Here is a 21594-nt window from a genome sequence, read left to right as displayed (position 1 = left end):
TTATCACTGGGGAATTTCCTGCAGTATGCCCTCCTACACCCACTCATACAGCTCACTATGGAACCACGAAAGACCTCATACTGTATCTGTTTATCCGTTAACACTTTATAATACAGCCTGTGACTAAAGGCATAATTCCCCAATAATTAAATGAAGTTTCAGTGTATTTTATTTGAAATTGCAATTAAAATGTATTTACCTACAAATACTTAAATGTATGTACACTAGAAAAAGGGAGTAATAACTCATGTTTTAATTAGTAACAAACAAATATATTGTACAGTGCATTGTGAAGTACATTTAATTATGGGGAAATTATGTCTTTAATCAGTTGGTAGTAAAATACATTGAAATTAAACTTAATTACAGGGGAGTCACGCCCTTATTCACCAGCTGTATTAAAAAGTGTTACCATTTTTCCCTCTCCTGTAGTAGTCTCAAGGAACTGTGAATAAACTATGATGTGTATCTGTAACAGTATCTGCTCCAAGGATGTTAATAGTACACGGAGTACAAATAGACAAGCCAGTATTGCATGTGTTTGATGTTTTTATTCACCAACTAAACAGGTGAACTTTCAGTTAGATAAAAACTTTAAAAATACATATATAGAAAGTTCTTAAAAAAGTGGTCAAAAAGATCTATGTTGCAATGCAAAAATAATCTTTTTAGTTCATGATGTAAAATACTACTAGTACTACAACTATTAAACTTTTCATGATTGTGCATCCAGGTAAAAAGTAAACACAGTCCTTGATGTTCTCTGTGCATCATCCGGGTCATTTCAGCTGGTGCAGCTACAGCTCCCGGTCCCGCCTCTCAGGAATGTGCAGAGAGGTCCACCAGACGGAAAGCCTCCATGAACTCATTAATATCGATGCTTCCGTCCTTGTTAAAATCGATGCTCTGGGCCAGGTTTGCAATGACATCATCACTGATCTCTGTCTTGAGATGAGAGCTCAGGAGTTTCCAGGTTTGACGAAATTCCTCGTAAGAGATCAAACCTTAAGGGGGATGTGGAGGGAGAGGAAAATTCACAAACGTGCTTTATTGTGTTGGTGACCTTGGCGCTGATCTCAGGTCTTTCACCCATTCACAGAAATAACAGGGCACCAAGAGCATATAAAAAAGCCCAAAAAAAAAACAGTCAAGCCGAGTAGTACACTGCTTATAAACAGTAAAACTGAGAGTTTGGTTGTTAACTAACCTGAGTGATCTGTGTCTATGATTCGAAAGATAGTTTCCAAGTTGGAGTGGTTTTTGTACATCGTCTCCAGTAGGCTGGTATCTGATATCTGTCAGGACAAGATGTGTGTTTTGTATTTTGGGGTGCCATACATTTTTCATGGTTTTACAGCTCTGAGCAGAAGGGAAGTAAGTTAAGAACAAATGAGTCACCTCTAGTTTGGGCTCAGTGATGGAGAGCTCTCTTATCCACTCCTGGTAGTCCACCATGCCATTCTTGGTGCTGCTTACAAGCTGTGGGCGCAGCACTCTCCAAGGCAAACCCAGCTTCAGCACGCTCTCTGTGGCACTTGCCCAGTGACTTGGAGAGATTATCCCTACGAAAAAGATGGGAAGAATGACTAGCCCTCACGCTCTCATATGCTGCCGTTATGATGTGTTTTATGTTTTGAGGAAATTAAGTATTAAACATTCTGAATGCTATTTAGTGTAAAGCAATTACAGCTAACCTGTGTTGTTGGGATCAAACTCTCGGAAGGCACTGATGAGATCTGACTTGTGTACGAACAGCTGTCGCCTCAGAGCTTGTAGAGCTGATCTCTCCGTCCAGCCAACACTGCCGAAAAGCCAAGGAGGAAAAGAAAATCCTCAGGGATTTCATATTTATTAAAACAATGTGTACAGCCATCTTCAGCAAAGGTTACCATTTGATTTTCCACTTTTATTTCAACTCAAAAGAACTTTTTGTCAGAAAATCTCATGAAAAACTCTTTGAATTGCTAGTGTTAAAATAATGCTTGACTATTTCTTTGTGCTCCTTTACCTTTGTCTCAGTGTGAGCTCTCTGCAAGTCCTGCTGGCCTGATACTGAACGAAGTGAGGGACCAGATCAGCTCCCATTCTTATATAGGCTCCTCTATTGCTGCCCACCTCATAGTAATTTGAAGCCGAAAAAATTGTTAGTACCTGGATACAAGAGAAGAGATGTTGGGGAAAAAAAGGTTTCTTCTGTCACTCAGAAACCTGTGCTTTATGTGCTTACCCTGCGGTTGTGGCAAAACTCATAGCCATCCTGTTTGCATTCATGGGAGCGGATGAGGAGCTGCAGGTTGTGTCTTCCGAGAACCTCCTCTGTGACATCTGGGCCCCAGTAGCAGCCTCCACCTCTCACTTCATTGGGAATGCAGCCATTTTGGGGCATAGGATCACTCCACAACAGGTCTACCATCTGAACAGAGGGTATCAATCTGCCTTCTGAACTGTATGAGCACTCTGAAGAATTGGTCTATGTTTGACGATGCTCACTGCCACTTACTTGTTCCCACTCATGCTCGTAGGTCTCTATTCCTTCTTCACACTCTGGGTCTGAGTCAGAGTCTGGCTTCTTCCTTTCTCCATACGACTGGTCAAACCCAGCCAACCTACGTCTTTTCTTCAGCTCGTTATCCACGGACCAGTTCATTTGCTGATGGCTGATGTGCAGGTTATGTAGTGAACGTCGTGGGGGGCCTTGAGATGGGGTTGAGCTGTGGTGAGTCAGAGATCGCACCCGACGTCGAAAGTCCACTGGAACGCCGGCGTCTCCGTTCCTGCTGTTCATCGTCTGGCTGTTGCTGCCGTTCACTGCTAGTTTAGTCATCTTTGGAGGTCTGAGGGCTGACACATACTGTGCATGTTGAAAAAACAAAACACAGATTAAGTATGCAGACATTTCTGTTTCCTTAGAACAAAATTGAACTTAAAACACAATGAACTGAAAGTGAAAGGTCTTTCTTACTTTGTGTCTGTCCACTCTGGCTATTACGTTCAGGTCTGTTGTGTCGGAGATCCCTCCATGCACAATCAGCACCTTGTGATCAATCACAGTAGCCAGAGGTAGCCAGCTGAAGATCTTTTGGAGAAGCTTCAGGATCTTCTTGCCGTGCACCTACAGATCAAGTCATCTTTATCATACCTTATATATAGTCACGGTCAGTATTATCATAATCCATCCTCTTCTGCTTAAGAAATTCAGGGTAAAGGTGGGGAGGTTGGAGAGAGAGAGGCAGGGTACAGCCTGGACAGGTCACCAGTCTTTCACAGAGCTAAACATACATGGATATAGACAAACATTCACTCCTAAGGGAAATTTTCTGGCAGTAACTTTTTTTTTACAGATGTAAATTAAAAACAGTAAAATTGAATGCATGTTTAAAAAATACATGAAAATTCCTTCTTTTTAAAATGGTACATTGTAGTGTATTTTTATGCATTTTGTTTTTTAAAATTATTTGTTTATTTGTTTACTGTTTGGGTGTCAAACTGAATGCTAATATTAAAGTAAGTTTAAGCCTTACCCTATATTTTCCCAAAACCTCTTTAGTAAAGCCATATCTGGGATAACACACAATGAATGATAAAATTAGTAAACACATCACATGTTGGATCGATATAAAAATGATTTCTTAAAGCTAGACTATGACTGTATTCTGACTGAAGATGTAAAACAAAAAAATAGAAAGAAAACAAAGAGCGCGAGATTAAGAGAAGAAAGTGTTCTGCAGACTGGCTTACCTTAGGTTAACAATGTGGTCCTCATGGTTCCCTCTGTTTAAATGAACATCATTGGGGTAGAGTAGCAGGAACCCAAACAGGATGAGCAGAATCTCCAAGGAGTTTTTGCCACGATCCACAAAGTCCCCATTGAACACATACGGTTTCTCAGGAGATGGCAAACCATTCTGGACAGTTTTAAGAGGAAATTTTGATCAAATTGAACATCTCTGAGTGACAAACCTTTTTGAAATGTGTGGATTGTGTAGCCTAACCTACTTTATAGAATATCAATAGCAGATCTTCTAGCTGCCCATGGAGGTCTCCTGGAAAAGAAAACATAAAACCTGTTTTTATCATACGACTGTTGTGACTACAGTAGACTGAAACTGACAAAAATAACCAAATAAATCATGTGGTAATGATCATATCAACAACAAAAATACAAACCATAAATATGAGGTTTAATTATTTATAAAGTGTTACATAAATCAATATATTTGTAGGTGTTTGCCACCATAATAATTTACCCATCAAATAATTTCACTATTTTTCTTACTTTCCCATTTTATTTTATTTTATTTTGTTACACATTTTCTTATATTTCTTCCCAGGACATATTTATTTGTTTAATTTGTCATAGAAAGTCACACATTTATTTTTTGTTTCATTGTGCAAAAAAGACAATAACAACAAAGCAAAGAAATAAGTAATTAATTAAATAAAAAAATAAAATAACATGGAAAAATACATGGAACTGAAAAGCAAAGCTACAAACCATGCTACAATCATTTAAAAATGATTAATGTCTACATAGATTTCTGATCTGTGTTTAAGTATGTATTACTCTTGATTTTGACAGTTTCGGTCCTCCACAGATGAGTGCATGCTCAAATAGTAGGAAATAAAAAAGGCACAGTTTGGGGGTCAAATCTAGGAAAGGCCTGTTGTGTACCACATATAGTAATCTCCTTGGTGTGACAGGAGGAGAGATGACTGATGTTTGGAAGAATTCTTAGAAGTCTCCAAGTCTCCCCAAGAATCTGCAGAACATATCGTGCATGGAGCTGCTACTGGGGGAAAGAAATCATGTATGAATAAACCGAGTGTGGAAGAATAAGGCAATAAGGTCTATATCTGCCATCACTGTGCCTAATGTGGCGCTGTACCTACTTGCTTGTGCTTAAAAGCCTCCACAAGCTTTGACACTCCGCAGAACGTCATGGGGAAGGTCAGGTGGGGCCCCGTGTAGCTGTCAGGTACATCTATACTCTTGTAGCAAAAATATCTTTCCCATTCTGCATCACGGCAGATTTCGTTCTCACGAAAGATGTGAGAAATTAGATTTCCTTCATTAGAGACAGAGGAAGAAAGAAACGGACGTGGATCAGTGCAGTGAGGAAAAGCTACTTTTGTGCTTCTCAGCAGGGAGCAGGCTGGGTGAGCTCGGATTAGCTCACCGACTGTAATCTAATGAAACCTATAAGACCGCGAATGAAACTGTGTGTAATAAGAGTCACTGTCTTACTTTCACTGCTGGCTGGGGTGAAGTGGTCCATCAAGAAGCCAAAAAAATTGTACAGCTGCAGGAAGTGAAAAAAGTAACCATAAAAAATGACAGTTTATGAAATCATACAACTAGTCCGGTAAAACTGTACTTAAGCAGAGTGGACACTGGAGCCCCTGTCAGTGCAGGTATCATAGTTAGCTGATATTGATGTCATGTTTTCTGGTGTCTATTATCTATATATCAAAGTATAGGACACATTAAAATTATGGCCTATGGCTAAAAGAAAAGTGAAAATAAAAATAGCATGGCAGACAATTAATGTCTGTATTAAATTCAATAGTAGTAAGTGATGTGATGACCTATCCTATAGTTAAAGCAAATATGCCAGTTTCATAGTGGTGCTATCAAAAACAGGCAATACATCCATACATAGCTGTGCAGGTATTCCAGTCTCTACCAGAAAATTGCATGGTTATAAAACACCTTAGAAGATGGCTAAAAAATTACTTTTATAATGCATATATGACACCGACTAATATCAGTTGCGTAAGCTCACCTTGATCTGATCTTGTTGTCCTGCATATTCAATAGACTGGAAGATGTTCCACGTGCACCTGCGTCTGATCTCCAGCCGGGCAACATACTGCCGATACCAGCGCTGAATCAACAGAGCCGCTCTGATTGCTGAAGATTTCGAGAGAAATAACAAAGCACTCATCTTCCATTACCAGTACTTTTACACTCTTAGTGAGATCCAGGTTAAAACACTTACCAGTGGCAGCTTTACCGCATGCATAAAAGTGGGGTTAAATTTACAAAGTTAAACTTACTGAGAATTTTTCCAGAGAATAGTTTGAACTATACACTATAAAAGGTACAGCTGACTGAGTAAATAAACTTACCTGGGACTGAGATGCTCACTAAAATGGGAGAAGAAACTGAGTTGTAGTTTTACAATTTAAAAAAAGCATTTCTTTAAAGAAGAAAAAAATTGGAAAGTAGCTGCACCTCTGTCACATTTCTTCTGCTGTACTTCTGATTTTCTCAGGCCACAGCCCATGACCTCTTTGCTGTTGTCACTGTCAGAGACAAAGACAAAGATACTTTCACGTGGTCTGAAATTTCTGACCTTGTGTTTTGCAACCCGGGAATAGTGCAATACTAGATCTCAAGATACAAAATAACATCCTATACTTATTTTTACAGTTTAACTGACACTTGATTCATGAAATGTTCCCAGTAAATCCAAAACAGCATTAACAACACAAGTAACATAAATGTAAGTACCTTGGAAAAACAAATTATTCCTTAAAATGACTGAATTTATGATGTTAACCATTAATAGAATAAGAACCTTGGCATTTAATATTAATATAAAACTGAAGAATACACAGCAAAATTAAAACAAATCCCCACACTGAACATTAATACTTACCTGGCCACGTCCCCTTCCGTTCATTACCTCCTCTCTTACACCTTATAAAAAGGAAAAGGAAAAAAGTATAGGTTATAACTTTATGACTATTTTGTTTTCCTTGTGTAGCAGCATGGGAAACTGCACGTCCTCTCTCCACAGCTACAGCACCCCAGCCATCACAACAATACACCAGTAAGTGTCTCAGACAGGCTCCTGCGATCGCTTAAACAAAACAAGATGCAAGTGGATTAGGATTAAACCTTACTACAGCTGGCATCTGCGCTGAATAAACACATGACGGCTCTAATAAAGGGCAGCAAGTGTTTTGAAAGGAGGCTTAGCTGCAGTAAATACAGATGTATTCATGAATGAAGTTACAAGTACAGCGCAGCATGTACTCTAATTTGCTCTCTTTCAGTTCTTGCAGTAAGTTTTTGCTCACACCTAGCCTCAGTGTTTCCAGGCCTCTCTCCCTGAAGGAAAACGTTTTTCAATTTTTAGTTTTGTAACACTATTAATGCGTCTCAGGCGCTTCATAATATGACTGGCAGCAAGACAATTGGATTACATTACATTGTTGCACCTTTATTATGTTCCATCTGCAATACATTTCGCATGTTGTTGCATTTTGATACAGTCTACAGTACTAATATTTGTCTTTATTAAAATGCTACCACTGAAGTTTCCCCATCTTGCTGTGTTAAATGCTGCCACACCTCCCGTGCCCTGTTAAGCACCAATGAAAATTGTTCATTAAACTCAGCTTGTTTTCAGCGTCCTCAAGAAAGTCGTCTGTGATGTCTGCTTCTGGGACATCACGGTAAACGTTTGTCTGTGTATAAAATCTCTGTGTGATCCCAGCCAGCAGCACCTGTTGGTGCTGTGACTTTCTACGACAAGGAAGTGGTGGGAGACGTCTGCTACTCAAGGACTCTCATTCATACATAGCTCCAAGCTGTCTAAAGCTGGAGAATCCCACAAGGGCTACTACAATAGGGAAAGAAAAGGAAGTAAGAAAATGAAAAGAACTTTTTTTGTCCACATTTGTAGTTTTTTTATACCGCCCGTTCTGTAAACAGACTGTATAAGAATGATGGATGCAGCTCTGAGACAGAGTAAAGTAAATGAAATGTAGTGCATGAGTCAACTGGTTGCAAAAGAAAGGAATATTTTATAAAATCCTATGAAAAAAATCCAAATGTATGCTTAATTTATTACATCAGCAAATATTTGTTAGTTAGTTTATATTGTTAGTTATGAGTGTTTAATACAGCATAATATTTACTTCCTAATTTATGGTTCTAGTTTGATTTAAACAGACAATTCAGCAGGGTACAATTATTCGCTGTCATGGTTTGTCTGGCCGGATTTAGATGGACTCAGGAATGAAATTTCATGAGTTTATTTACAGTGCTGGTACAGATACAAAGTCTTTTAAAGTGTTCAGTCCGATAGGCACAAAACCCAATGGAAGGAAGTTTCTGTGAATCCAATTCCCAGATTCTCTGAGTCTCCCGAAACAAAATCTACAACAAACACTCTCTCAGAACTCCGCTGGGGTTTTCTGGGCACAGAAAGAGACTCACTCCAAATCTTCAGCAACTAAAGTGAAACAGAAACTTACAAAGAGGCGAGGTGAGCACTACCACAGTTTAATAACACTCAGGCAATGATTGAAGGTCAGGACCCAGCTCATATAGCAGACAGTTGATTGCCAAATAATTTGCTGGCGCTTGATTGATTCAGGTAGAGAAGAGGGTGGAGATCCCAATAGGAGATGAGCGTGCGGTGGAGATGAAGCCAGCTGCGGAGGTGTGCAGATGGATAGTGAATGAGCAACATCTTCTAACTTTCCACAAGTACTCATTTATTTAAAATATCAAAAATAAAAGTGCTGCCTCTAACACACATTACTGCAGAGCACACTAGTCCGCGTACACCCGGAGGAATCCATTACAGAGAGATGGTACGAAGAAGAACAAAAAGGGGGTGACACACCAGTAATGAGACAGGAGGCGCCTCCATGTAGCGATGCACTGCATTACAAAAGCAACTGTTACAACACCCACACACAGAGCAACAAGCACACAAAAGAGAGAAAACAAAGGGGAAAGAGAGAAATGGTGGAGACCCACAGGAGGACTGGAGCCCCGTGACTATTCACCACCCAAAAACCAAAAATGGCAACAGCCAGTACGGGCATAGTAGCTATGTCCATCTTTTATATACAGTCTTCTACACCTTTGTCATCTTGGGCATCTGTGTCATGTAAAATCACTTTTCCCTGTCTTTTGCCTTCCCTTTCATTAATTCGCCTCTTGATGTCTCAAAAGTGTCCTGTGACCATTTAATGTGTCTGATCTCCATGCCAGATACCACTGGATTAAAACCATTCAAGTAAGCTGAATGTAAAAACTAGCATACAAAAATGCTACTCATGTATTTTCAGTCTGAAGTTGTTCATATTACAGATCTTTAAAAAAAAAAAAAAAAAAAAAAAGCACTATACCAGACTTCATCTGCACAGAAAGTACTTGTTTGCACATGTTTCAATAAAATTACTGGTTTGGGATTTCCACAGGGTTGGATGACATAAACAGATTTATATAGAATAGCATTACATAACTATGTTTTGTGTGTGTGTGTGTGTGTGTGTGTGTGTGTGTGTGTGTGTGTGTGTGTGTGTGTGTGTGTGTGTGTGTTTTGCATGTGGTAACAATCTACAAATTAAAGCATTCCAGCCCTGAGAAGCTGAGACGTGTGGAAAATTTGAGACCTGAGGTTAAGATCTTTGCAGTGTTGTTGAGACCCATACAACATCTTACGCAAGACTATCTTCCATATTTAGATTATGTGGGTTTAAAAGGCTATAAAATATTGTTGCAATAATATGAAGCAGTTACATTCTGACAGAGGTATTTGTACTTTTACGTAAGCAAAGTAGACCTACAATATGTTCATAATTAAACTCTTTCCAAAAACAAGTGTTTAAATAAATTCTGTTTACAGACTTCTACGTTTGGTAACACTGTATCAATTTGCCCCAACAAATTAACATACTATATTTTGTAAACTTATCACATTATTTTGATCATAATATGACATTCTATTTTGAAATTAAATTTAAGAAAAAAATAGTACAAGATACTGAAGAATAGAGAAGGGGTATCTTTCTGGTAGTACAACCCTGAGTGAATATATATTTTCCAAAACTGTGAATTGAGGTAGAAACATCAAGGCACATATTTCTTTTCCATATAATACATAGATATAGATACATGCATACATACATGTAAATATATTGAACAGACAGTTGTTTAGCTTAGTGCAGGTCTTTATCTCAGGTGAAAGACAGACCTGTTATATCACCACCAAAGGAAAGTATTGCAAGCAACAGCTTGCAGCAAGAATTCCTTTGGCAGCGTGGAAGAATTCTTGTTTGGTATCTGCAGGCTGCAGATAAGAGAACCAATTTGGGCCTCATGAGAAAGTTTGGCTGATGCAAATTTAGTTGTTAGTTGAGGAATCTGAAGAGACGGAGGTCAGCTAAGGACGCAGAACTTGTAGCTGCCATTCCATACAAGTCTGTGGCCTCGCATGACCCACTGAACTGTGAAAGGTTTTTTTTTTTTTCCAGATATTAACATCACCTGCAGCAATCATTGTTGCTTTGTATTACATTTCTTCCCTCTGGATCCTGTCCTTGAAAAACAGCTGCAGAGGAATAATATCGTTTTTTTGTTTATCAGGGGAGATTTCTGCCTTTCATGTGATGCCCGAAAATGTGAGGTGTGATACAAACTGATAATCACCCATATGCAGAAATAAATGCTAGTTTGTTGCAGTTTGTTGAAACCAACTGTATTTTTCCCATGATTATAAACTGGGGGCCTGTTGGTGGGTCATCCTTTGCCATCTTTGACTGTTCGAACCCAAATGTGTAGTGCAAAAAACACACATATATGATATAAATGGTTTATTTTGTTGTTTTAGTCAGGTTTTGAACCTCATCACAGTACAAAAACAGTGTTAGGAAAGGTTACAAGTGATCTTATAGCCTCTGGCATTACTTATTTCTGTTACTGTTCTACTAGACCTCAGTGCAGCATTTGATAATGATGACCACACTATTTTATTACAGACATTAGAGCATGCCTTGAGAATTAAAGTTACAGCAGAGTAGTGGTTTGAATCATATCTATCAAATAGACTCCCGTTTGTTTATGTAAATGACGCATCTTCTTCACACACAAATGTTAGTTATGGAGTTCCACAGGGTTCTGTGCTGGGAACACAACTTCTTTACTTTATACATGCTTTCCATAGGAAGTATCATTTAAAGGCATAGCATTTCATTGCAAATTTACATAGTACCCAGCACTATCTATCAGTGAAGCCAGATAAACACACACAACAGTTAAACTGCAGGAATGTCATAGAAGACATAAAGAATGGGATGACGTCTATTTTCAGTTTCTAAATTCAAATAAAAGGTTATTGTATCCACCCCTGAAATTCTTAGAAAAATGATATCTAACCAGATACTTACTCTGGATGTCATTATCTTGGCCTCCAATCACACTGTGAATAATCATGGAGTAATTTTTGACTAGGATGTCTTTCAGTGAACATATTAAATAAACATGTAGGACTGCTTTCTTGCATTTGTGCAATATCTCTAAAATTGGAAACATCCTGAATGGTGCTTAAAAATTACTTCATGCATTTATTACTTTTATTATCTGCTTTTGTAATATGTTATTTTCAGGCTGTCCTCAAAACTCCCTGAAAAGTCATCATTTGATCCAAAATGATGCAGTGAGAGCGGGGGAGAGTACTGCATCATTGTACTGGAAATAAAGAGCATATTTCTCCCATATTGGCTTCTCTTCATTGGCTCCCTCTTAACTTCAGAATTTAATTTAAAATGGTTCTCCTCACATACAAGGTCTTAAATCATCAGCCCCCATCTTATCTGAATAATAATAATCATACACGTCCCCCTAAAAGAGCACTTCACTCTCAGACGGCTTACCTGTGTTTCCTAGGATATTTAAAAGCAGAATGGAAAGCAGAGCCTTCAGCTGTGGGACCAGTTCTCAGTTTGTATTGGGAAGACAGACACCTCTACTTTTATAATTAGGCTTAAAACTTTCCTTTTTTATAAATCTAGAGCTGGAGTTGGGGTGATCCTGAATCCTCCCTGAGTGATGCTGCAATAGCCTAGCCTGCTGGGGGCTTCCCATGATGCACTGAGTGTTTCTTCTTTACTCACCTTTTTTACTAACTTGGTGCTTACGCACCATTCTGTATTTAATGAGTAGTCACTATTTATCTCTGACTCTCTTCCACATTCTTTGTCCTGTCTGTCTTCCCTCACCCCCGACTGGTTGCCGTTACTGTCTGGTTCTTACAGAGATTTCTTCCTGTTAAAAGGGAGTTTTTCCTACCCACTGTTTCCAAGTGCTTGCTCAAGGAGGATCATTTGAATGTTGGGGGTTTCTCACTATTATTGTAGGTTCTTTACCTTACAATATAAAATGCCTTTTGAATTAATTGTGATAAAACTTTATAGGGGTGTAGACTGGGGTCTGATTAACTATTAATTAAAATCTGACATACAGCCATCCCGATCTTCAAGGTCAAAAATTTACTAAAGCTTTATAACCTAATATATTGTGTAGAAAGTATTAAAATTTAAAAGATCATGTCACATTTTACAAGTTATATTAATGGAATATAGAGCTATTTAAAACTGTTTTCTACTTTAATTTTTTTTGTACTGACAACATATAAGCATATAGGGAATGATATATGGATATTCCTAGTATGACGCCACTTTGGACCTCTGATCTCTTCCTCAAGGTCAAAAAGGGTAAAACTTTCATAAAATTGTGCTTAAAATTCTGCTGCCTTTGTTTGTTTTTGCAACATTCAGGATATGACATCACATTATAGTTTGCATCTAAATATCATGACGCCTGATCTCACTTTTACTTTTCACATCTGCCTTTCTTTCAAGTTGACTGCAAAGTGCATGAAGTCTTTAATGAAAGTATTGTAAAGAGAAAGATAAATAACTGCCTAGTTAGAAATATAATAGTTTTTATATAAAAAGCTCAAGTTATTCTTTTCCAGTTTTTTAAAAATCAGTACCTATCATTCATGACCTATTCTGACATAATGTTTGTATAATCAAATGAAACATCTGTCACGCTACCCTTATAGGAGTTTCACTGCACTACAAACTGCTTAAAGTATGTTTTAACAAACAAAGAAAACTAGGTAATTATAGAAATGCAATACTGCCCTCAGAGTGAGCTGCCTTGGTGAAGGACAGTCTCAGAGTGCCTCTTGTTAAATTAGGTACTTCACTGATAAGGTCATTTAGTCAGGATGTTTAATGGACTGCATTACGTCGAGAGGTGTTCATAATTTTCCTTCAACTATGGAAATAACAAAAATACATAAGTAATAATAATAGAAACACCAACTTTAAATATAAATTCAAACCTTTTGTCAACATTAAACCTGATGTCAGACATACTATAACATGAGTACATGTTTTTTTATTACATATGTGTACCTCTTGTTCCTCAATTTTTTTGCCTGCAATTGTGACCTCTCTTTCTCCACCCGTTAATCTTCGTTCATTTATTCTTTCACACAGAACAGGGGAAAAGTCTACAGTGTTAACTATGTCAAGGCCACCTTGGGGTACAAGCAGATAAAAACCGTGGTTCCCAGACCCTGACAAACAATACCTAGGGCAGCATCCCAGTTTTGTCGCTACTATCTCCTCCTCCGACCAGACGTTCGGGACCAACCGCAGCTTTTGTCTGCAGCCAGTCTTATGTGTTCATCCACCATGGCCTTTGCATTCATTGTCATGACATTACTTTTGGGCTCTTCCATGATGATGGCATTTGTCTTGGATCCATCCAGGAAAGAACCCGAAGCTGCCGTCTTAGGTGACAGGTCAGTATCGATATCAAATCAGAATCTGTGCAATAACCACACCACGATTTTGCCTGCCTATGTAGTTTTTGTTAGTACAGCCATCTATTTGTATGACGTTTTAATTATGTTTTGGGAATGTTTCAAGGAAATCTTTCTCTATTGTTCACAAATCAGAGTGAGCTGTGTGCTGATGCACATGCGGTGAGGTCACATGGGTTAAATAGTAAATTCAGTGTGTGATTCAGGGTCATGTTGCCCAAATGGTTTTCAGGGAGAGCTGCACAGAGACATAACAGACTGTTCTGTTCAAGCTGCAGTAATGAAATCAATCACATTTGTCTCACTTCAGCCAAACATCTGCAAACCACTAGTCCACAAGGGTATTTGAGGGTATCTAGAAACAAACTACTTTTTCTTTTAATGTGGTAAAAACAACAAAGATTACTTTCTTTTATTCTTTTTCCAACACAACATTGTACGTTATGTTCAGGTGCCAAGGTGAGTCATGGCAGTCCATCAGAAAGAACCTCCTTAGGGTTCTGAACTTGCAGACTGAGCCGCAGCTACCTGCCGGTGCACTGGACAGTGTCAGAGAGCAGTGGAACCGAACCTTCAGCAGCGTTTCTCACACAGCCAAGCATACTGCAAGTATGTGAAATCAAAAGATACACAGAAAAATGTACCACCCTCAACCTAGCGCTTAGTGGCAGTCAACTCTAAAGTCTTACAGTGCCTCTATATCTCCTTCCAGCCCCAGCAGTCCCAGGCTACTCTGCATCAGCTGATAATGGAAACAGTGCGAGCCTGAAGTGTTGTTCCATTGCCTCAGAGATCTTCATGAAAGGTGTGTAACAATACATTGTTATTTATGCGTAACAATAATACTGATATGCAGCATTTTTCAGTACAGTAATCAAGTGTTTAATTTTCCAGATCTGGGCTGGGACAGCTGGGTGATCCACCCGTTGAGTCTTACCTATGTTCAGTGCGCAACCTGCAACTCTGCCATGACCACTGTTCAATGTCCATCATCCCAAGTAAATGTCCAGGATGCCAACACACAGGTATAGTTAACAAAGACATTAATACAAGAGAATAATTCACTGATTTATATGTTTTGTGACTCACATTTACATCTATAGATATTTATATGTTGTGCTTTAGTCCCAAAAAAACAAAACCTGGCATAGGAAATTCTCATAGGTGTGTGGGAACAGCACAATGCTTAGATTTATGATGTACTTTGTTATTTTCTCCTATGCTGCCTAAGAACAGCACGTATCTTACCATGGTGTGCTCTGGAGGTGAAACAGCTGCATGTAGATAAGCACGTGACCTTCTTCTTCCTGCCAACATAAATGAACTTTACCAAAAACAAGCCAAGGCATTCCCCAAAGTTCATCAACCAGAAAAAGCATGACAGCAGGAGAGTATTGTGGAAACAGAACAGTAAATAACTATCAAAACTAGAAGTTGAATGGTTTGTTATTTTGTTTAAATCATTTTGTATTTAAAGAAAGTAAAAATGTAAATCATTTCTTGACACCGTTCTTGCTTTATTTGGTGTGGAGCAGAGCAAGTCCTGCACACAACAGATGTTTGCATTTTTATCACCACAACTCTAAATGTTTATGTTTTTTTCACTGAAACAGTACATTTTTTTTAAAATGCTTAAGCATCAGCTCTATAATCATGAAAATATGCACCATGTCTGATTCCTGCTCTCTTTATCTTTTCCCAGGACCAGGTGCCATGCTGTCAGCCCACCTCCCAAGAAGAGGTGCCCATAGTCTATATGGATGGATCCAGCGCCATTGTCATGTCCTCCATGCAGATGACCCGCAGTTGTGGCTGTGAGCTGGGCAACTCTGAGGATCGTGGCAAGGAGTAGGCTGAAGTTTGTTTAACAGTCCTGAGTGTGTGGTATGAACCGCTTGGCTTTTATGCACACATCAAAAGAACAAAATATCATATCCATAATTATGTTCTCACACAAACGCTGCTTTTGTAGGTCGTCTTTCTCTTTTAAAATAGAAAGTGCATTCAGCACTGGCTCCAGGAACCAAAGCAAGTCTGGGCTTTCCATTCCTGCAGCTGTGCTTTATTAAAACAGGAGTTTTGGAAAGCTGGACACTTATTGTTCAACTGATTTAACAGTAATTACACAATCTTGCTTGGTGATTATGCACTACATTAATGTCTTGGTCTGTAACCGTTGAACCAAAGGAAGGTCCAGCCAACACATGTATGGTAAATCCTCACAGTCTGTCTTTAAATAAATCTCATGTGGACAGGCTACTATTAATAGCTGTTAACTATTACTGAGTGTTCCCTCAAGAAATGTAAGACTTGAGCCAGACCCTCTCACAAGAGGATCTGGCTCTACTCTTAAAGCAGATCGTCTCTGATATGTAAAACGATCTTTTCTCATTTCTTGTTGTGGAAAAGAGCTAAAATTCAATCTTCACAGATTACCTTTCATGCTCACAAGATAAATTTAGCAATCTATTAATTTCTCTGGGGCATGGGCACCACCTTCCATTGGTTAGACTCTATATTTTCATGTTTCAACTGAGGAAAAAGAAAAACAACGTTGGCCCGCAAACCCCAAAACTGCAACTTTAATATTTCATAATTAAACTATTTACTGGTGATATGACTGACATGCTTTAACAGAGGAGACCAAACAATCTTCTGTCCACATTTAATTTTTATTTTTATTTGTCATATGTATATAAATTCTGCCAATTGCAACAGTTAGATTTTCAAAATTGAGATTGTTATTTTCGAGATTGGCTGCTTCGTTTTTATGTGTTTGTGGCATAATTTACATTACATTATCTGACTGCTTTTATATACATTTACATGTACATTTACATACATTTACATACTGAAGAATTCTTGTTTTTTTTGGTTGCTTGTTTTAAAATTTATGCCTTTTTGATTAAGACTGGTGAGAGTTCTCGGTTGTAATTTTATTTTGTTATATACTCTGGCTTACTTTACAAAATTACCACCATGTTTTAAGCAATGTTTCACAAGTGCTTACAGTGCTATACAATAAAGCAATCTGACTAACACATTTAAATAAACTTTTTTTTATTGTGCTCAAGACACTGTTTTCACATCTTAATCATTTGTGCCATTCAATAAATTCTTGCTTATTCCAATAAAAGATTATAAATGATTGAAATCAGCTAATTTTTGTATACTTCTCAGTTGCTATTATGTAAGTAAAATTCACAGATTAAACACAATGCTTCACAGTAAAACACAAGAAACAGAAGTATAACATGTCACAGCAATGTATTGTAACAGTCGCAATTGTGTGGTGTCTCTTTAAGACCACCTAAGTTAATGTTTCGTGATGTCACAAGTATGCGCCACTGCCCCCTGTAGAGTGTGTGAGAAGCGTGCTGGCACATGGACTCAGATGGACCTCATATCTTTACCTCCCTAACTCAAAGTAAAGTTACAGGTTGTATGAACACTGCTCGCTTCATGTATGATAAGACAGCAGCCGTTCAACCGGGCCTTGTAAGGTTGGTGAAGAGTGTGTTTATTAAAGGACAAGCACTGTGGAATTCCCAGTACCAGTATGGTCGTGGGCTGAGTGGTCCTCTCAACCACTGAATACAACCCACGTTACAGTATTCTTTATATTATTCTCTGAACTGACATTTTTAAATAAAACTTTCCTTATACCAGCCCCTCATGGCTTACTGCCAGCCACAGACTTGCTGTTAATTCAAGTGGGAGGGAAATAGTAGATGATGAGGAAAAGTTGGCACTGTACTCTATAAAACTAGGTGTTGGTGTGAGGGAGAGCAACATGTTGCGTACTTTTGAGGAGCCTCTAATGTTTTTTTAGCTGCTGTACATGCAATCCTTTCCTGGCTGCAGTGAAATCCTTACATATAGTTCTAAGTTTAAAGTCTGTGAAGATTCAGGTCTGTAGCTCAACATTGGCAGCTGCCTCGGTTTTTGATTAATGCTGGACAGAATGCCAGGACATATCGGCATATGGTTGTCTTTTGGCATACTGTCGCCACTTCTGCTGGCTGTCGGCGCAATTGAATGTTCAGAAAAAGAAACACTGATCAACCCGCTTCCCAGGAGGGTGATACAACCAAGTGACTGTTTAATGGAGTGTACTGGGATGACGTACATCAAAAAATTGCAGCTTCAGGACAATCATAATATACGGCTGTCAGACTCAACTGAAGGTAAGGAGACACAACGTGACACATCAACTCTGGGTTGGAGGCATGGGGGGTGTTTGTTGCAAAATCAAATCTCAGGCTGTGTTCTGAAAATAACTCCTGAGAGACATCATCACTAGTTAACGTGGTTCTGCTCCATCTATCTCCGCCTGACTGACCTGTTTTATATTTCGCATGTGTATAGGCCTTCACAAACTAGTTTCCTTTCCTAGGAGACCTCGGGGAATACTGTTGGCCTACTGACCTCAAGTGCAACATTGGTGAGAGCTTTTTGCATGCCTACGTGGTATTGCCTGTGGAAATATCTGCTGTGGGACATGAGCAACTGGAGGTCAAAGCCACTGCTCCATCTGCAACCACACTACATGTACATAACAGCCCTACAACAATTGCAGAGAGCTGCGGCCTTCGTTACGACGTCACACAGCATTTCAGCACACAGAACCCCGGGACATCGCTCTGCGTCCAGGTTGCTACCTTGGAAGATTCACTGGGGGACACAGTTCTTAAATGTCCTCCATATCTGGTCACCTTCTGGCAAAGAAGTCCAAATCAGCACCAACAACAAAGTGCTGGATAAAATATCAGAGGTAGAGGTATCCAGATCTTTTAAGTAAAAGCACCAATTATGGTATTAAATACTACTAAAGGTCCTGTATTTTTAGAACTTTTAATGGAAGTATTAGATGCAAAAATACAGAATGAATAAAAAAAACAGCCCCTTTGTCACAAAGGAGATGGAGCTCACTCTATAACTTATGGTGATTTTCTTTAAAAATTGGCATCTTTTTCTTTTCATTAATTTAAAGCTGCCACAAATACCCACAGGGGTTAATATAAAATTGTCACAGAGCTTGTTTTTTTTAGCTAGTTTTAATTTGCTCATACCTAGAAGCTGAAAGTGTTACATTCTTATTGGTTATATGAACTGTTTGGACATTTTACTTTATTTGTTCTTTTCATACTTTGTATGTTAAAAGCTTACTTTCTAAACTATCTAGTAAGTAAACCTTTTATATTAATAGAATAGAATAAAATATTCACTATTTCCTCGTGAGCTGTTTTGAAGTAACAAGTAACAAGTGTGTCTGGAAGTGGTTGTAATTTATACTTAAGTGACCAACAGCAATAAGGAAAATCTATTGTGGGTCTCCAAGGCTCAATAATAAAATAGGGTATCAGAGATGCTAGTAATGGATGGTTATGCCTGGACTGTAGTTCTGGGGTAATGCTGGGGCAGACTTTAATTTCTCAACATTCTTAAGCAAGTTTAGATTTATTCTCTAGTGCGCTTGATGTGCATTTAAATCCCTTACCTGAATGAACAGAAAATGAGAGTGCTGTGAGTGATAGTAACAATATTATCTACTATTTTGACAAAATGCATTTAATGGACTTGCTATGATCACTGAAGCTGTATACTACATTCTTTAAGGATTATCATAAACACACCATCTTAAATAGGTTTTAAGATGATTATCAAACATATGAGCATGATGATGTGGGTATTATGAACATTGTATGGCACATATACTTCTATTATCCACAGTAATATTCTTACGATATATATTTGGTTCATGTGACTTTAGTTGTAAGGGTGTTTCGTGGCGCTTGGGCCAAAAGGAGCAGATGGGGAATGATTTTAGATCTGTCAAGCGCTCGGAAACTTTCAGGGCAAACTTGTTGCTCTGCTGATGTATTCAAAGGCAAAAAGTTCTGTAAATGTTCTCTCTATTAAATGAAGAATGTAATGATGTTAATGTTGTGTTATGAGGTTGAAGGCTGTATTATTAAACTATTTCATTTTCCTTTCACTGTCACATCTTTATTGAGTTTAACTATTTAAGAAAGCTATGATAAGATATGATAGTAATTATATTTTTGCCCCCCCCCCCCTTCCATTTTCTCTGTTTCCGCTTATCTTATCGTTTATTTTATGCAATTGTTATGCATAAAATCCTCACAGTGTATCTTATTGCATTTCATTACTACACAAGGACACGATATACTGCCACCTCCTGGGTATGATGTAAACTAATGGAAGTACTGGAATGTAGTCCCGTTTACCGTCCAACCACTGGATGGCAGACTTCTTACAGGGTAGAACTGATCCAGACACACAGCCAATATAAATAAATAATTTACTGCCATCAAAAATAACTACAACTAGGGTGTACAAGTAGGGTGAAACACCAATTTCTCTGTGAAATGTTAAGCATTATTGCTGTCTTTTAACAAACACCATATTTTCTTGTCCACGTTTTTGTATCAGCTTCAAGTAGGTCCATGTTCCATTGCAGTTTTTGTGATCGGTCTCAAAATAATATTCAGTCCCTGTTAGTTGTTTAAAATAATATTAACCTGGTGGAATTATTCCTAATGATCAAAACGGTTACCAAAAGATCCATTCCTACTGCATGTTCAAATGATAAGCAGCAAAATATGAGGCAAATCTAAGTGAAATTTTTCAAATATGCCATTTTTCTATGTAAAATATCCTTCTTGTATTTTTCTCCTGAGCTGTAGCGGAAACTCAAAACCTAACATAGGAAATTTTAGACAGAAAAGACCTAGTATTAAAAAAAATCAATTTGAATTGACTAATCAATCGCAGCATTAGTTTGGCCACGACAAAAAGTCATGCTCAGCAAACCTCGGCAAATCTCAGTGCCAGAATACATCAACTGATGGCTCAGCTGATACCCTTCAACACATGCAATTGGAAAATTTCATGTAGTCTGGCTACATTTACTGAACATCTGCAAGCTGTGTTGCAGCCTACCCCATCCCAGCTCTCTTCTTTCTATGCATGATGTAATCAATGTCATATCTGTTGTTATTGATGTCTGTTTTGTACAGATTGAAATGGTTTGGGTGCGGAGTGGGGGAAAACCTTTTTGTGTTACAGTGTAGACACACTATTAAGCCTAAGCACTATTGAGACTTAAATGAAGGATGAATTCTGTTGGTTTGCTCTGCTGGCAGGCGACCAGGGGCAGCATAACATAACCCTCCTAGTGGGCCTCCAGACGGACCTTTCTCAGCCTGTATTAAAATGGAAATATCATGAAAGGTGTGACTAAGGTGAAAAGTGAGTCAGGACATTTTGCCAGTCTTAATCACCACCAACAAATAATCACAAGAAAGTGTGAAAAGAAAAAAAAAATGGTAGCTTGTGTGTGTGTATATCAAAAGCCAGTCATACTTGCCTTTAAGCTGTCTGCTTCTTACGGAGTCATTTTTTAAGTTCGATGGATACATATCGCCAAGGACAATTTATTCATGTGTCCCCTCAAATGATCTTATTTATGAATATATATTAGTCAAATTTATCAAACAGGACCACACAGGACAACGGGGATGATTTCCCTAACTCACATTTCTTAAATCCCTATTTTTCCATTACATATAAGCATGAGATCAAATGATTATTTGCTGTAGGGTTTTCAATACTAAAATTATGGCAAGAGCTCACTGTAAATAATAAATATTAAAAAATAAAGCATTGTTTTTGCTTGTGCAAATTTTATGTTTTATTATATCATATTATAATAAAATTACTTAGATCTATTCTCTATCTTTTCTTGTTTTACGTCAACCTTCTATTCTTCAGGTACCGACAACCAAATTAAATTACAATGGAGCACATAACATGTAAATATAAACACAGGTGGCTGTACCATGTGTCTCAGGCAGGGGTAATTGTGAAAAGTTTGCGCAAACTGCTCTAAAGAAGAAAAAACTGTGAATAATGTTGCCCCTACTGG

General features: G+C 38.2%; 2 protein-coding genes across 3 annotated transcripts; one reads left to right on the top strand and one right to left on the bottom strand.

Moving 5' to 3' along the window:
• Positions 1-531: 531 nt before the first annotated feature.
• Positions 532-7115, bottom strand: LOC116331851 (serine/threonine-protein phosphatase with EF-hands 2). 2 transcript variants are annotated; one of them, XM_039615002.1, is made up of 18 exons: positions 6663-7115; positions 6236-6306; positions 6130-6147; positions 5784-5911; positions 5246-5300; positions 4891-5066; positions 4673-4787; positions 3997-4043; positions 3739-3905; positions 3522-3558; positions 2963-3112; positions 2501-2851; positions 2228-2413; positions 2009-2151; positions 1695-1801; positions 1399-1562; positions 1208-1295; positions 532-1004 (listed from the first exon to the last, which is right to left on the bottom strand). In XM_039615002.1, exons 2-18 carry the CDS (start codon positions 6285-6287, stop codon positions 820-822), a joined length of 2169 nt encoding a protein of 722 aa, XP_039470936.1. In that variant the 5' UTR covers positions 6288-6306; positions 6663-7115; the 3' UTR covers positions 532-819. The 2 variants fall into 2 exon arrangements, with proteins under 2 accessions (XP_039470936.1, XP_039470937.1); XM_039615003.1 differs by lacking the exons at positions 4673-4787; positions 4891-5066 and having other exon boundaries at positions 6663-7113.
• A 6275-nt stretch (positions 7116-13390) lies between these two features.
• Positions 13391-16797, top strand: gsdf (gonadal somatic cell derived factor). Its single transcript, XM_031754438.2, has 5 exons — positions 13391-13622; positions 14095-14252; positions 14356-14448; positions 14538-14668; positions 15346-16797. Exons 1-5 carry the CDS (start codon positions 13498-13500, stop codon positions 15493-15495), a joined length of 657 nt encoding a protein of 218 aa, XP_031610298.1. The 5' UTR covers positions 13391-13497; the 3' UTR covers positions 15496-16797.
• Positions 16798-21594: the final 4797 nt, after the last annotated feature.

This window comes from Oreochromis aureus, linkage group 7 (genome assembly GCF_013358895.1).
Source record: "Oreochromis aureus strain Israel breed Guangdong linkage group 7, ZZ_aureus, whole genome shotgun sequence".
In the NCBI taxonomy this organism is placed as follows: Eukaryota; Metazoa; Chordata; class Actinopteri; order Cichliformes; family Cichlidae; genus Oreochromis; species Oreochromis aureus.
The sequence above is the reverse complement of the archived record's forward strand: the minus strand, read 5'-3'. Positions and strand labels throughout refer to the sequence as shown.